General features: G+C 45.0%; 1 protein-coding gene across 1 annotated transcript in view; it reads right to left on the bottom strand.

Annotated features, from left to right (window-relative positions):
* LOC139234861 (janus kinase and microtubule-interacting protein 1-like) overlaps positions 1–16,193 on the bottom strand; it is a 278,764-nt gene that overhangs the window by 182,267 nt on the left and 80,304 nt on the right. The window contains exon 2 of the mRNA XM_070865638.1: positions 13,213–13,453. Coding sequence (XP_070721739.1) covers positions 13,213–13,341 — 129 coding nt within the window. The 5' untranslated portion in view covers positions 13,342–13,453. The remainder of the gene's footprint in view (positions 1–13,212; positions 13,454–16,193) is intronic.

Below are 16,193 nucleotides of genomic sequence, written 5' to 3'. Positions count from 1 at the left end.
TTAGAGCCAGCAGAGAACGCTAACTCCCTTGTGTAATGATATTTGCTGCAGTGACATTAAATTTAACTGTCCTGCATGGTTTAGTGCTTACAGCAATGGGCACTAACCCAACATTAGAACAGAGAACAGGGCTCCTGGTCTGCATATGCTACCTTGCCTTATCATAGAATTTTACAGCACTGAAGGTGGTCATTCAGCCCATCGTGTCGGTGCCGGCTCTTTGAAAGAGCTATCTAATTAGTCCCACCAGCCCGCTCTTTCGCTTGTTAACGTCAAATAGCTTTTCACAGCAGTAAGCATTCTGCTGAATGTATAGTCACCTGACTGCTGAGTCTCTGACCAACACATCATGCAGGGTATAACAAACAAGGGCGAACAAATCAGATCATATTAAAAGGCAGAGATGTCTGGATATGAAAGATATAAACAGGCTAGGAGAGGTCTTCATTGAGCCATGACCAGAAAAGTAAAATACTATTTTTTTTTACAAAGAACCAAGTAAAGTATTTTGAGCCAGTCCTGTAATATGAAAAGTTCCAACTGCTTTCTCGCTGAATAGCAAGTGAATACTAGTACTTAGGCGAAGAGCTGTGAGGGTGAAAGATATACGCGAGTCATCTTAATCCCATAAGTCACTTATCCATGAAGCAGAGTTCAGCCGAGCACAACTGAATCCTCCATGTAGTATGCAAGAGTCACAATTTTTATTTTCTTTCTCGGGATGAGGGGGTCGCTGGCAAGGCCAGTGTTTATTGCCCATCCCCAATTGCCATGAGAAGGTGATGGGTCGTCTTCTTGAACCACTGCACTCCGCATGGTGAAGGTGCTCCCAAAATGCTGTTAGGCAGGGAGTCCCCATGATTCTGATCCAGTGACAATGAAGGAATGATGATATATGTCTAAGTCAATGTAGTGTGTGACTTAAAGGGGAACAGAGGTAATGGTGTTACCATACAATTGAGAATCAGGCTGAATATAGAAAGTTCAGAGGGAAAGTGAAAAAGAAAATAAGAGGGGCAAAGAGAGATTATGAGAATAGATTGGTAGCTAACGTAAAAGGGAATTCAAAAGTCTTGTATAGGCATATAAACAGTAAACGGGTAATAAGAGGTGGGGTGGGGCCGATTGGAGACCAAAAAGGAGACCTACGCATGGAGGCAGAGGGCATGGCCGAGCTACTAAATGAGTATTTTGCATCTGTCTTCACCAAGGAAGAAGATGTTGCCAAAGTCATAGTGAAAGAGGAGGTAATGGGATAAAAATTGATGAAGGGGAGTTACTGGAAAGGCTGGCTGTACTTAAAGTAGATAAGTCACCAGAATCGGATGGGATGCATGAGATGCTGAGGGAAGTTAAGGTGGAAATCATGGAAGTACTGGCCATAATCTTCCAATCCCCCTTAGGTATGGGGATGGTGCCAGAGGACTGGAGAAATGGAATGTCACACCCTTGTTCAAAAATGGGTGTAAAGATAAACCCAACAACTACAGGCCAATCAGTTTAATCTCGGTTATGGGGAACCTTTTAGAAACGATAATCAGGGACAAAATTAACAGTCACTTGGACAAGTGTGGATTAATTAAGGAAAACCAGGACAGATTTGTTAAAGGCAAATCGTATTGAACTAACCTGATCAAGTTTTTTGATGAGGTAACAAAGAGGGTTGATGAGGGCAATGTGCTTGATGTAGTACACATGGACTTCCAAAAGGAATTTGATAAAGTGCCACATAATAGGCTTGCCAGCAAAGTTGAAGCCTATGGAGTAAAAGGGACCGTGGCAGCATGAATTTAATGCAGAAAAGTGCAAAGTGATACATTTTGGTCGATAGAACAAGGAGAGGCAATGTAATCTAAAGGTTACAATTCTAAAGCGGATGCACGAACCGAGAGACCGAAGGGTATAGGTGCACAAATAGTTGAAAGGGGTAAGGCAGGTTGAGAAAGTGGTTATAAGCATACGGGTTACTGGGCTTCAAAAATAAAGGCATAGAGAACAAAAGTAAGGAGGTTATGATAAACCTTTATAGAACATCGGAGTATTGTGTCCAATTCTGGGCACCGCACTTTAGGAAGGATGTGAAGGTCTTAGAGAGGGTGCAGAAAAGATTTACAAGAATAGTTCCAGGGATGAGGGACTTCTGTTATGTGGATAGATTGGGAAGCTGGGCTTGTTCTCTTTAGAGCAGAGAGGGTCGAGAGGAGATTTGATAGAGGTGTTCAAAATCATGATAGATAGATAGAAAGAAACTGTTCCCATTGGTGGAAGGGTCAAGAACCAGAGAACACAGATTTAAGGTGATTGGCAAAAGAACCAAAGGCAACACAAGTGGTTAGGATCTGGAATGCACTGCCTGAAAGATTGGTGGAGGCAGATTCATTTGTGGCTTTCAAAAGGAAATTGGATAAGTACCTGAAGGAAAAATGATTGCAGGATTAAAGGGAAAGGACGGGGGGTGTTGGGCGAGCAGATGTGCTCTTAGAGAGCCAGCACAGGCTGAATGGCCTCCTTCTGTGCTGTAACCATTCTATGATTCTATGCACCTGCTGCCCTTGTCCTTCTTGGCGGTGAAGGTCATGGATCCGTGGGAAGGTGAGTTGCCGCAATGCATCCTGTAGATAGTACACACTGCAGCCACAGTTCGCCAGTATTGGAGGGTGTGAATGCTTAGGCTAGTGGATGAGGTGCTCCAATCAAGCCAACTACTTTGTCCTGGACGGTGTTGAGCTTCTTGACTGCTGTTGCAGCTGCACCCATCCAGGCAAGTGGAGAGTATTCCATCACATTCCTGACTTGTGCCTTGTAGATGATGGAAAGGGTTTGGGGAGTCAGGAAATTAGAAGTTTTCTGCAAAATACCCAGCCTCTGAGCTGATCCAGTAGCCACGGAATTTGTGTGGCTGATTCAATTGAGCTTCTCGTCAATCGTGACTCCCAGATGCTGCAGGTGGGGGACAGTGGTGGTAGTGCCATTCAATGTCATGGGGAGATGGTTAGGCTCATGCTTGTTGGAGTTGGTCATTACCTGGCACTTGCGTGTCACAAATGTTACTTGCCACTTACCAGCCCAAGCCTGGCCAGGTCTTACTACATGCGGGTATGAACTGCTTCGTTCTCTGAGGAATTGCAAATGAAGCTGAACACTGTGGAATCATCAGCAAACAGCACCACTTCTGACCTTATGATGGAGGGAAGGTCATTGATGAAGCTGCTATAAACTCCTGCAACAATGCCCTGAGACTATGAGGATTAGTTGTGAATACTCACATACAAGACCCTAATCATCCAACAGGCATACAAATTATTTGAGCCATCAGAAGATCTTTGGATATTTTGGGCTATATTATGAGAAAGTTGCAACGACTATTTTTTGCAGCATGTGCTTATATTATACATATCTATCTCGAATAAAAGGTCAGATAGATAACTGCACAGTGCATTGGGTCTATCAGAATAAAGTCTCCGAAGGAAAGATGAAGGGCAGTCAATTTAAACTGTTCTCTGAGTGATAATTCACACACCGGTGAGCTCAAAAGAAGCTGAACATGCTTTTCCTTCACCCAGCACTGTGTCTGTATTCTGACCATTATGAAGATTCACTATTTGTTGTGTATGCAATAACTGTTAGACTGAGTACCTCCAAGAGGTAGAACCTTGGCTCTGCTTTATTAAGGCCCAAAGTGACTAATTTACAAAATGGCTGGCCTTTTATACTTGGGCTGCACACACATCTGCAATCTACATATAGATTGGGCTGACCAAACTGGTAGCAGTACGGTGGAGGACGATTTCCTGGAGTGTATTCGGGGGATGGTTTTCTAGACCAATATGTCGAGGAACCAACTAGAGGGCTGGCCATCTTAGGCTGGGTGATGTGTAACGAGAAAGGACTAATTAGCAATTTTGTTGTGCGAGGCCTCTTGGGGAAGAGTGACTATAATATGGTAGAATTCTTTATTAAGATGGAGAGTGACATAGTTAATTCAGAGTCTAGGATCCTGAACTTAAGGAAAGGTAAATTCGATGGTTTGAGGCGTGAATTGGCTAGAATAGACTGGCAAATGAAACTTAAAATGTTGATGGTGGACAGGCAATGGCAAACATTTAAAGATCACATGGATGAACTTCAACAATTGTACATCCCTGTCTGGAGTAAAAATAAAACGGGGAAGATGGCTCAACCGTGGTTAACAAGGGAAATTAGGGATAGTGTGAAATCCAAGGAAGAGGCATCTAAATTGGCCAGAAAAAGCAGCAAACCTGAGGACTGGGAGAAATTTAGAATTCAGGACAAATGGTTTAATTAAGAGGGGGAAAATAGAGTACGAGAAGAACATAAGAACAAAAGAATTAGGAACAGGAGTAGGCCATCTAGCCCCTCGAGCCTGCTCCGCCATTCAACAAGATCGTGGCTGATCTGGTCGTGGACTCAGTTCCACTTACCCGCCCACTCCCCGTAACCCTTAATTCCCTTATTGGTTAAAAATCTATCTATCTGTGATTTGAATACATTCAATGAGCTAGTCTCAACTGCTTCCCTGGGCAGAGAATTCCACAGATTCACAATCCTCTGGGATAGAAATTCCTTCTCAAATCGGTTTTAAATTGGCTCCCCCGTATTTTGAGGCTGTGTCCCCTAGTTCTAGTCTCCCCGACCAGTGGAAACAACCTCTCTGCCTCTATCTTGTCTATCCCTTTCATTATTTTAAATGTTTCTATAAGATCGCCCCTCATCCTGAACTCCAACGAGTAAAGACACAGTCTACTCAATCTATCATCATAAGGTAACCCCCTCATCTCCGGAATCAGTCTAGTGAATCGTCTCTGTACCCCCTCCAAAGCTAGTATATCCTTCCTTAAGTAAGGTGACCAAAACTGCATGCAGTACTCCAGGTGCGACCTCACCAATACCCTGTGCAGTTGCAGCAGGACCTCCCTGCTTTTGTACTCTATCCCTTTCGCAATGAAGGCCAACATTCCATTCGCCTTCCTGATTACCTGCTGCACCTGCAAACTAACTTTTTGGGATTCATGCACAAGGACCCCCAGGTCCCTCTGCGCCACAGCATGTTGTAATTTCTCCCCATTGAAATAATATTCCCTTTTACTGTTTTTTTTTTCCAAGGTGGATGACCTCACATTTTCCGACATTGTATTCCATCTGCCAAACCTTAGCCCATTCGCTTAACCTATCTAAGTCTCTTTGCAGCCTCTCTGTGTCCGCTACACAACCCGCTTTTTCCCACTAATCTTTGTGCCATCTGCAAATTTTGTTACACTACACTCTGTCCCCTCTTCCAGGTCATCTATGTATATTGTAAACAGTTGTGGTCCTAGCACCGATCCCTGTGGCACATCACTAACCACCGATTTCCAACCCGAAAAAGGACCCATTTATCCTGACTCTCTGCTTTCTGTTAGCCAGTCAATTCTCTATCCATGCTAATACATTTCCTCTGACTCCGCGTACCTTTATCTTCTGCTTGCCGGGAAAATAAAAACTGATGGCAAAAGCTTCTATAGATATGTGAAGAGAAAAAGATTGGTGAAGAAAACGTAGATCCCTTGCAGTCAGATTCAGGTGAATTTCTAATGGGGAACAAAGAAATGGCAAACCAATTGAACAAATACTTTGGTTCTGTCTTCAAGAAGGAAGACACAAATAACCTTCTGGAAGTACTAGGGGACCGAGGGTCTAGTGAGAAGGAGGAACTGAAGGATATCCTTATTAGGTGGGAAATTGTGTTAGGGAAATTGATGGGGTTGAAGGCTGATAAATCCCTGGGGCCTGATAGTCTGCATCCCAGAGTACTTAAGGAAGTGTCCCTAGAAATAGTAGCTGCATTGGTGATCATTTTCCAACAGTCTATCGACTCTGGATCAGTTCCTATGGACTGGAGGGTAGCTAATGTAACACCACTTTTTAAAAAGGGAGGGAGAGAGAAAGCGGGTAATTATAGACCGGTTAGCCTAACATCAGTAGTGGGGAAAATGTTGCAATCAATTATCAAGGATGATATAGCAGCGCATTTGGAAAGCAGTGACAGGATCGGTCCAAGTGAACATGGATTTATGAAGGGGAAAATCTTGCTTGATAAATCTTCTGGAATTTTTTGAGGATGTAATTAGTAGAGTGGACAAGGGAGAACCAGTGGGTGTGGTGTATTTGGTCTTTCAAAAGGCTTTTGACAAGGTCCCACACAAGAGATTGGTGTACAAAATCAACATACATGGTATTGGGGGTAATATACTGACGTGGATAGAGAACTGGTTGGCAGACAGGAAGCAGAGAGTCGGGATAAACGGGTCCTTTTCAGAATGGCAGGGTTCAGTGCTGGGACCCCAACTCTTTCAAATATAGATCAATGATTTGGAATGTAATATCTCCAAGTTTGCAGATGACACTAAACTGGGTGGCGGTGTGAGCTGTGAGGAGGACGCTAGGAGACTGCAGGGTGACTTGGACAGGTTAGGTGAGTGGGCAAATGCATGGCAGATGCAGTATAATGTGGATAAATGTGAGGTTATCCACTTTGGGGAGCAAAAACGCAAAGACAGAATATTATCTGAATGGCGGCAGATTAGGAAAAGGGGAGTTGCAACAAGACCTGGGTGTTATGGTTCATCAGTCATTGAAAGTTGGCATACAGGTACAGCAGGCGGTAAAGAAGGCAAATGGTATGTTGGCCTTCATAGCTAGTGGATTTGAGTATAGGAGCAGGGAGGTCTTACTGCAGTTGTACAGGGCCTTGGTAAGGCCTCACCTGGAATATTGTGTTCAGTTTTGGTCTCCTAATCTGAGGAAGGATGTTCTTGCTATTGAGGGAGTGCAGTGAAGGTTCACCAGACTGATTCCCGGGATGGCTGGACTGACAAATGAGGAGAGACTGGATCAACTGGGCCTTTATACATTAGAGTTTAGAAGGATGAGAGGTGATCTCATAGAAACATATAAAATACTGACGGGACGGGACAGGTTAGATGCGGGTAGAATGTTCCCGATGTTGGGGAAGTCCAGAACCAGGTGACACAGTCTTAGGATAAGGGGTAGCCATTTAGGTATGAGATGAGGGGAAACTTCTTCACTCCGAGAGTTGTTAACCTGTGGAATTCCCTGCCGCAGAGAGTTGTTGATGCCAGTTCATTGGATATATTCAAGACGGAGTTATATATGGCCCTTACGGCTATGGGGGTCAAAGGGTATGGAGAGAAAGCAGGAAAGGGGTACTGAGGGAATGATCAGCCATGATCTTATTGAATGGTGGTGCAGGCTCGAAGGACTGAATGGCCTACTCCTGCACCTATTTTCTATGTTTCTATGACCCCTATGTGTCCGAGCGCACCTCGTACGCACCCGTAGGGGCCGCAAACTAGGGCCCGATATTAAATGGATATTGAAGTTGAAGGTAACAATCCAATTCGAGCTGAAAGTGGATGAACTCAAAAGGTCCCTTCGCAGTTATAAAACAGTTCTTTCTATGTTCTAGGTAACAATGAGATCAGAAATTGCAGGGACATCACTTTAGGTTTCTGTGGTTGAGTTCACTTCAATTTTTTTTGTGCCAATGTTGAGTGTGTCTTGAGCTGTCCTTGGTTCTGCATCTGAAATCACTTTAGAACTGGATTCCATACATACTCTTATAACTTGATGGCACAGCAATGTGCCCATTACATCATTCCAACCATGACTATTAGAATGTCTGTGATGATATTAGAATCCGAGGGCTCAATTTTCCCCAATGCCGTTTTTTGGCGTACTGCCAGAGTTATGCCTGTTTTTTATTGGCCCCTACTCCAAAAACAATAACTAGCAAGTTTCCACGTTCTATTTTTTGAACTTGGCGCTGCGTAGCCTGGGGGTGGAGCCTAATCTCTGCACTGAAAAATCGATGCCCTCCTCCTTCTCCGCATGCACAAATAAAAAGGATGTTTTGACATGATTGCTATGGGCGTGCATGCCCAGTACAGCTCCCGGTCTGCATTCGGCCATTTTTAAAGAGCCAGTTGTGTGTGAAAACTTTAATAATCATTCGAATAATCAGAACTGCAATACAAGATGCAACGCGGCTCAAGGACCAAGAATTTCTTACAGGATGAAGTGGAGGCACTAGGCATGAGCTGGACACCAGCAGAGGTCACATTAAAGTTTCACCAAAAGAAATGTAGAAACACTAGAATCAACTTGCAGAAGATTACTGTGCATTGATGACCACCCTGATCTGGAGGTCTGTGCAAAAAGAAGTGGCCGGATCTTGGTCAAGTAGTAAGTGTAAGTAATATTTTAATTTTTCAATGGATTTGCAATTGTAAATGTGACCAGCTGTATATGTCCCACCCAGCAGAAAGACACCATCCCTAAAAAGTTATATTTTCATCTTTGCAGAGGAAGGTGGCACACAACAAAAGGGAAAGCACTTGAACAGGAGGAGGCCCGGCAAATCTGCACCCACTGACAGCCTCGGAAGAGAGGGTCGCTGCTTTGATGGGTCCTGCCTGGAGAAAAGCAACCACGAATGCACAAGCTGGGCCCACACTTGAGGGAAAGGGTAAGTCCTGCAAATTCCAGAGTCAGGCTTTGCTAAATGAGCTAGCCATGCTTCGGTTCATGGGGATGTCTCCGTCAGCTACACTTTGTGCTATCATTCATCGTGGTTCTTCAAATCAGCCTGCCGCCTGCGCTGTGTGTGCCTACTCATGCCACCCTGTGTTCTCCTCTGGTGCTAACCATTTGTCTATTCTGTTAAATTTTGCAGAACCTGAGGCCAACCCTGATGAGGCTGAAGCCGATGCAGAAGATGATTTACATGTGGACGAGCCTGACGAGGAGAACATCTTCCAATCCCACCTTCCAGACCAAGAGCATGGGGGTGAGGGTGAGGGGGAGGGGATGGATGAAGCCCCCACTGTTGTACTCACTCTGGAGGTGGTGCCGGTGCAGCGCAATGAGGTGCCAGGCCCTTTCCTGAGTGGTACATTCCATGGTTTCTCACAGTTTCTCACAGTCCTAGGCTGGAGATTCCAGTGGGGTGCAGCGAGGCACACCCAGGGCCCCACCGTCCGAGGGTGCGGGTCACAGTGTGATGCAGCAAGCCTCACCCAGGGCCCCACTGTCCGAGGCTGTGGATCCCAGTGGGATGCATCAAGCCACATCCGGGTGAGGAGGGGAAAGAGAGCTCAACACACGAGGTTCAGGATCTAACAGATGTGGCTCAGATGATGGCAATGAGTATGGAGAGCATTGACCTTACCCAATCACTCCTGGACCCAATCAGTGGGGTGGGTGATGAAGTATCGGGACTGTTGGGAGAAGTAACAACACTCACAAGAAATGGGACAACCGTCCAGGAACATGAGGGAGGGACTGTCTCAGGTAGCTGATGCACTGTCGTTGAGCATGATGGGGGAATGTTGCAGGTAGTTGAAACACTGTCGGTGAACACGAGGGAGGGAATGTTGGAGGTAGTTGACACACTGTCAGGGCTCATGCAGGAGGGAATGTCGGAGTTAGCTGCTGCAATAAGGGAATACGCCCAGACCCCGTGCCCACTGACAGAATTAACTGCCACTCCCACTCCAATTTCCAGACCAGCCTCTGAAGAGGCCCAAGCCGGGCCGTCCGCATTAGTGCCTTCCCCCCGCCCCCCCCATCAAGAAGTGCGCATTACCTGAGATGTTCAAAAGAATAAACTTGGTACCAACCCGAGAAATGTTGCATCACCGCCTGCGGGCGGGGGTGGAGTCACCAAGACCAAGCGCAGCGGGCGGTCTTAGAGTAAGGTGGAGAGATGGGCGCAGCCTTTCTTTGCTGCTGTTGTTGTTGTTGTAATTGTTCTCAAATTCAAAATTTTTTGTAAGTTATGTAAATTTACAAGTTTAAAAGTTTGTAAGTGATCTTAACTGAAAACTTTATAACGTTTGATACAAGAATATTTGTATTAAAGTTAAGTACAAACAAGTGATATTAAACATTTGAATAAAATATATTTTAAATGAAAACTGAATCATTTCCATTATTTGTTCCATTATTAACATAATCTTTTGAAGTAAAGAAGAATCATTTCCATTATTTGTTCTATTAACACAACACAACATTACGGAACAGTTCCAAACAGTAAACATGGTCTATTTGTAATAGTTGCCGCTGAGCCTTCAGGCAGCAAAGCGTTCATGGATGAGCTGCTAGTGCAAGGCTCGAGCAATCATTAAAGGGGCGGCCCGCCCTCCTCTGTCGTCATCTCCAGGGTCAGGTAGTTATATGGCTTCCTCGTCCTCCTCCTCCTCCTCTTCATCATCAGCCACTCTCAACTCAGGTGGGTCTTCGACTACCAGCTGCTGCTGCCTCATGATGGCTAAGTAATGCAACATGCAGCACACAACAGTGAACTGACCGACAATCTCAGGGAGTATTGCAAGTAGCCTCCGGAATGGTCCAGGTATCGGAAACGTTGTTTCAAGATGCCATTGGCCCTCTCTATTATGCTGCGCATCACAATGTGCGACATGTTGTATTCCCGGTCAGCTTCCGTCCGGGTTACGCGTAGGGGCATCATGAGTCAGGTGGCAAGGCCATACCCTTTGTCTCCTATCAGCCAGCTCTGCCCTTCTTGCTGCTGTTGAAACATGGCAGATATAGCACTCTCGAGTAGGATGAATGCATCATGGGTGCTCCCAGGGTATCTCGCATTAACTACCAAGATGCCATGCATGTCATCACACACAAGCTGCACATTAACGGAGTGGAAGCCTTTTCTGTTCCTGTACATCTCTGAATCCTCCATAAGGTGCTCGCAAGACGATGTGGGTACAATCAATGCAGCCCTGTACCTTTGGGAAACCAGCAATCCAGGAGAAGCCCTCAGCCCTTTCACGCATTGCCTGGGCGGTCATGAGGAACTTTATGTAGTCATTCCTCTGGGCATATAGTGCAGCAGTCACCTGCCAAATACAGATATGTGTTGTATGTTGAGATATGGCGCACACATCCCCAGTTACGGTCTGGAATGATCCAGATGCATAGAATGGAAGTGAAGCTATAACTATCACTTCAACTGACAAAGCAGTCCTCCTGATGCTACTAGGTTGCAGGTCTGCTTTTACTAACTCACAGATCTCAGTTACAACTTCTTTGCGGAAACGCAGCCTTCTCACACAGTCTGCATCACTCAGGTGCAGGTACGAATGCCTGTCTCGATATACCCGACGTGGGTAACGCCTCTTGCCCATCATCCTATGTGCTCCGAGGTTCCTCAGGCGATGACGACGAATCAATTGTCTCCTCCGCAGCACCATCATGCAGAAGGCTCGCATGAGGTATGGCATTGTTAGTATTGCCCCCATGATTACATTGTATCTTTGTAAGAAGCTCAAAACGGCAGGACAAGCTTCTTAGTTCTTTCTCTCTCTCTCCCCCCCCCCCCCCCAAGGTCGACGCCTATGTATGGACCACACCCAGGTCTGCACATGCGCAATAGACTTGCTTAGAACGGGAAGCTCGGCATTCAAATGAGAACATTTGGGGCAACAAAATCGAATGCAATTCTTTAATTTTAAGATTGTTTTTCAAAGTACCACCCCACCATTGACCGAACGTCTCTTCACCGAGCTCGAGGGTCAGCCGGCAGAACTGTTCCCTCGCCGGAACACAGGTTCTCGGTAAATAGCCCCTGCCCCGGGCTTCTTTTGATGCTGCTGCATAGTGTAAGGGTTCTCATCCCTTCAGTTCAGCTTGCACCCCACACCCCCGCCCCGGGCTTGCGTTTGAAGCCAAGCCCCGAGCCTCCGTGTCTGGGCGAGGGACCGATTCTGCCGGCTGACGCTCCGACCCTTGAGCCCGGTTTGGAGATGTTCGGTGGTGGCGTGGCACTTTGAAAAAAATCCTAAATTAAAAAATTGCATTAAACTTCCATTTTCTGCGTTTTAAGTTTGAAAAAATTAAGGGGCCTGATGCATATTTAATGTGTTCAAAAACTTTGCCTAAAAACACTAGCGTCTTTGTGCGGCGATTTTTTAATGTACGCTGCTTTTTCTTAAGTGCCCAGAAGGTTTTTTGGGAGTGGTCACATACGCCGCCCTCGGAAAAATGTAAGTTGCATAAATGTGAAGACATCGGGTTATGCCCCCTATGACGCAACAAAAAACTAACCTAAAAAAATCATAACTAACTGAGTTACACTGGCGCACAATCTTTGAGGAAACTTGGATATTTTAATTTAGGCCAAAAAACCGGCACAAATCACTGGAGAAAATTGAGCCCCTAGATTCTGCCTCATGCCATCTGGTCCACCTCAAACCAGCACCACCTGCACTTGGATCCCCACTAGTTAATATCAGGAAAGGATGAAGAGGCTGGGTCTCTGTTCTCTTGAAAACAGAAGGCTGAGGGGTGACCGAATAGAAGGTTTTTAAAATTCTGAATGGTTTTGATCGAGTGGAGACCATCAATATAAGATAGTCACCAAGAAATCCAAGAGGGAATTCAGAAGGAACTTCTTTACCCAAAGAGTGTTGAGAATGTGGAACTTGCTACCACAGGGTGTGGTTGAAGCGAATAGTATAGATGCATTTAAGGGGAGGCTAGACAAGCTTTTGAGGGAGAAGGGAATAGAGGGTTATGCTGATAGATTTAGATGAGGAAAGACGGGAGGAGGCTCGAGTGGCGCATAAATACCGACGTTGACTAGTTGGGCCGAGTGGCCTGTTTCTGTGTTGTGTATCCTATGTAATCCTATGTACTCTTATGAGCCGACTGCTGGGAGACAGATATCTGGAAAATGGCGGTGAGAAGGTGGGAGGCCAATGTAATGGCTCAACAATAGCTGGAATGTTCAAGCTACCATGCACTATCCTTCAGCTTACTAACACTTGCAAGCAGAAGAAAGCTGTCGTTTATCATTATGATATGTGTGTGGTCACTGAGGGAGAGTTGGAAGGAATTTTATTGATTTGAACAATTCTACTTTCTCAATTACAAATACTTTTGACTTAACCTCTCCAAAAAATACTAGGAATGAAAAGGATTCCTTAAAACTGTACATATTATAAAGAGTAATATAACCTGGACTGGCAGAGCTGAGATGACAAAGTTCACGGAGTCATCTCAAGCTCTTCAACATGTTGCTATCTTAGAACATCCTCCAAACTACGCAGCTGTTTTATGCATGGTGCTGTGTGCAATATAAGGTGCTTTCTTTTCAGTATTGATCACCGTACCTACCTTGCTTTTTTCCTGCTGAAGCTCTATTTGAATATCGGTCAGCTTAGCCCGGAGATCCTCATTGGCAGCTTGCAATGCGTCTATTAGTGCCTCGGGCTTTTCGCCCTTTGCACGTCCTTTCTTTGACATGTTTGTTCAGCAGTTCTTCTGTACACGGTGAAGGTGGAATCAATAATTCCTAACTGTCAAAGTTTCACAGTCTATGGAACATCCTCCCATCATCAGCTCCATCCTTTGGACCCTGGAGTGAATACATTCAAAACAAAGTGGAAAGAAAAATAAACCTTGTAATTCATTACAGATCATCGCATACAGTACATCACATCATCTCCGCCCCAGTGCATCACTGCAGATGTTCCTTATGGCAATGCCCTAGGCACAACTAGAACAACGACCTTCCCTCCATCATAAGGTCAAAAATGGGGATGCTCGCTGATGATGGCACATGTTCAGTTCCATTCACAATTCCTCAGACAATGAGGCAGTCTATGCCCACATGCAGCAAGACCTGGACAACATTCAGACTTGAACTGGTAAGTGACAAGTAATATTCGTGACACACAAGTGAGAGCCAATGACCATCTCCAATGAGAGAAAGTCTAACCACTTCCCCTTGACGTTCGATGGCATTACCATCCCTGAGTCCCCGGCCATCAACATCCTGGGGTCACAATTGACCAGAGACTCAACTGGACCAGCCACGTAAATGAGGCCTGCTACTAGAGCAGGCCAAAGGCTGGGTATTCTGCGGCAAGTGGCTCACTTCCTGATGCCCCAAAGCCCCTTCATCACCTACAACACACAAGTCCCCTGCACTGGGGTCTTTAAACACACTGACTGTCAAGTTAGTCCCCTCCTCTCATTCAAATAACCACAGTAAACCTGCACCAGTTACAGGTGTAGGTCCAGTAATGGCTCATAGGGAAACATAGGGCATCACAATGGAGACAATAATAGATCTCCATCTCTTTTTTTTCTCTGCCCTGCACCTGTGTAACACCATAGAAACATAGAAAATAGGTGCAGGAGTAGGCCATTCGGCCTTTCCAGTCTGCACCACCATTCAATAAGATCATGGCTGATCATTCACCTCAGTACCCCTTTCCTGCTTTCTCTCCATACCCCTTGATCCCTTTAGCCATAAGACCATATCTAACTCCCTCTTGAATATATCCAATGAACTGGCATCAACAACTCTCTGCGCTAGGGAATTCCACAGGTTAACAACTCTGAGTGAAGAAGTTTCTCCTCATCTCAGTCCTAAATGGCTTACCCCTTATCTTTAGACTATGTCGCCTGGTTCTGGACTTGCACAACATCGGGAACATTCTTCCTGCATCTGACCTGTCCAGTCCCGTCAGAATCTTATATGTTTCTATGAGATCCCCTCTCATCCTTTCTAAACTCCAGTGAATAAAGGCCCAGTCGATCCAGTCTCTCCTCATATGTCAGTCCAGCCATCCCAGGAATCAGTCTGGTGAACCTTCGCTGCACACCATAAAATATTTCCTCCTATATTTTTACAACTAAAATATAACTGCGATTATCAATGCTGCACTATCGCTTCATTTTCCCAAAGTAAAACTGTCGGCCCGTGTGCGGGCTTTTTGTGTTTTCACATTCAGTTGACGTTGAGTGAGGTGCCAATGCTAATGACTTCCTTTTCCATGCAGTCTCTATAGCGACATGAATGTTGTACTTAGATAGATGGAATTAAAGAGTGCCACCATTAAAGTATTCCATGAATACGATATTGGGCAGAACTACAAGAGCGTAGCTGTACACATAGCAAATAGTAGCTCTCTTGACACAGATGAAAAATGCCTAAGGAGCACAGAGACTGGCAAATTTCTCGATCAAAATGCACAAACCAGCTTTTAAAATATTCCGTGTGTACAGTTCTCTAAACAAATGCCAAGCCACACAGTATAGGCTTCATTTTGCTTTATAAAGCCAGTCATTTGTTTTTGCAATCCCATGTAACCTTATATATAATGTTCTCAAGGTTTGTTCCAACCATGTATCACTTGTTGTTTGTGTAATTGGACTGATTTGAGAGGATGAGGTACAGATATCACCCAGCTTTTCAAAATGCTTCCCGAATACCATGGCAAATTGCCCCCAATACCATTGTATGATGACACTGCTCTTCCCGCTCGAGTGGAGCACCCTCCTTTTCGTATCAACATTTAAACCTGAATCTTTCTCTGCTAAACTGGGAAACACAGCTGGAATTTCAAAAAGTGAAGCCCGGTAATCATATGCGCCTGGAATTTCAGCACGGGGTTCTCCCGATCTGCCAGCCAAGCTTCAGCACAAAACCCTGGAGAAATACAGTCTATTATTTAATCTTCTTCCTCTCCAAGCCTCCTTCCAATTTCCCTTATGGGACTCACTCGCGATGTGTTTTACCACCATGCCACCTGACTAATGATTAAAAAATTGCATTGTTTCAATGGGCTAGAAGTTCCCAAAAATCCACCATTGCCGGATTGCCGCCCTAAAATGCCGCTAAGATTCTCAAATTATCGGTGCCGAAAAATTCCACAAAAAAAAAGAAAACATCCGCCCAGCGAAAAAAAATTCTTGGCGGAAAATGGAATTTTGGGCCGATTGGGCGGTTCTTAAAAAAAAATGGGCGATAAATTCTAAGATTTACACCGAGGCTGCGGGTTGGGCCTAGGAGATGGAAAACACAAAAAATATTTTTTCAAAACATGTAAAATAAAAAAAAAAATCAGAAAAACATTCTCAGGAAGCTTTTCACTTAAATCACTCCAAGAGAATTTAAAAATAATTATTAAAAGCCCATTTACTTACCTCTTTTTGCAGGGCTACTTACCTACTGCCCAGCACTGCCGTTTCTCATGGGCGTTTTTTTTTCAATTACCTACGGGTCACCGCTGAGCCAAAAATCGGGCGATGGCGATCTATGGACGGTGCACGCCAGCGGTCCGCTCCCCAGCGGTACCTCGAAACCG

The sequence above is a fragment of the Pristiophorus japonicus genome, chromosome 2 (genome assembly GCF_044704955.1).
Source record: "Pristiophorus japonicus isolate sPriJap1 chromosome 2, sPriJap1.hap1, whole genome shotgun sequence".
In the NCBI taxonomy this organism is placed as follows: Eukaryota; Metazoa; Chordata; class Chondrichthyes; family Pristiophoridae; genus Pristiophorus; species Pristiophorus japonicus.
This window is presented reverse-complemented; position numbering and strand designations above follow the sequence as displayed.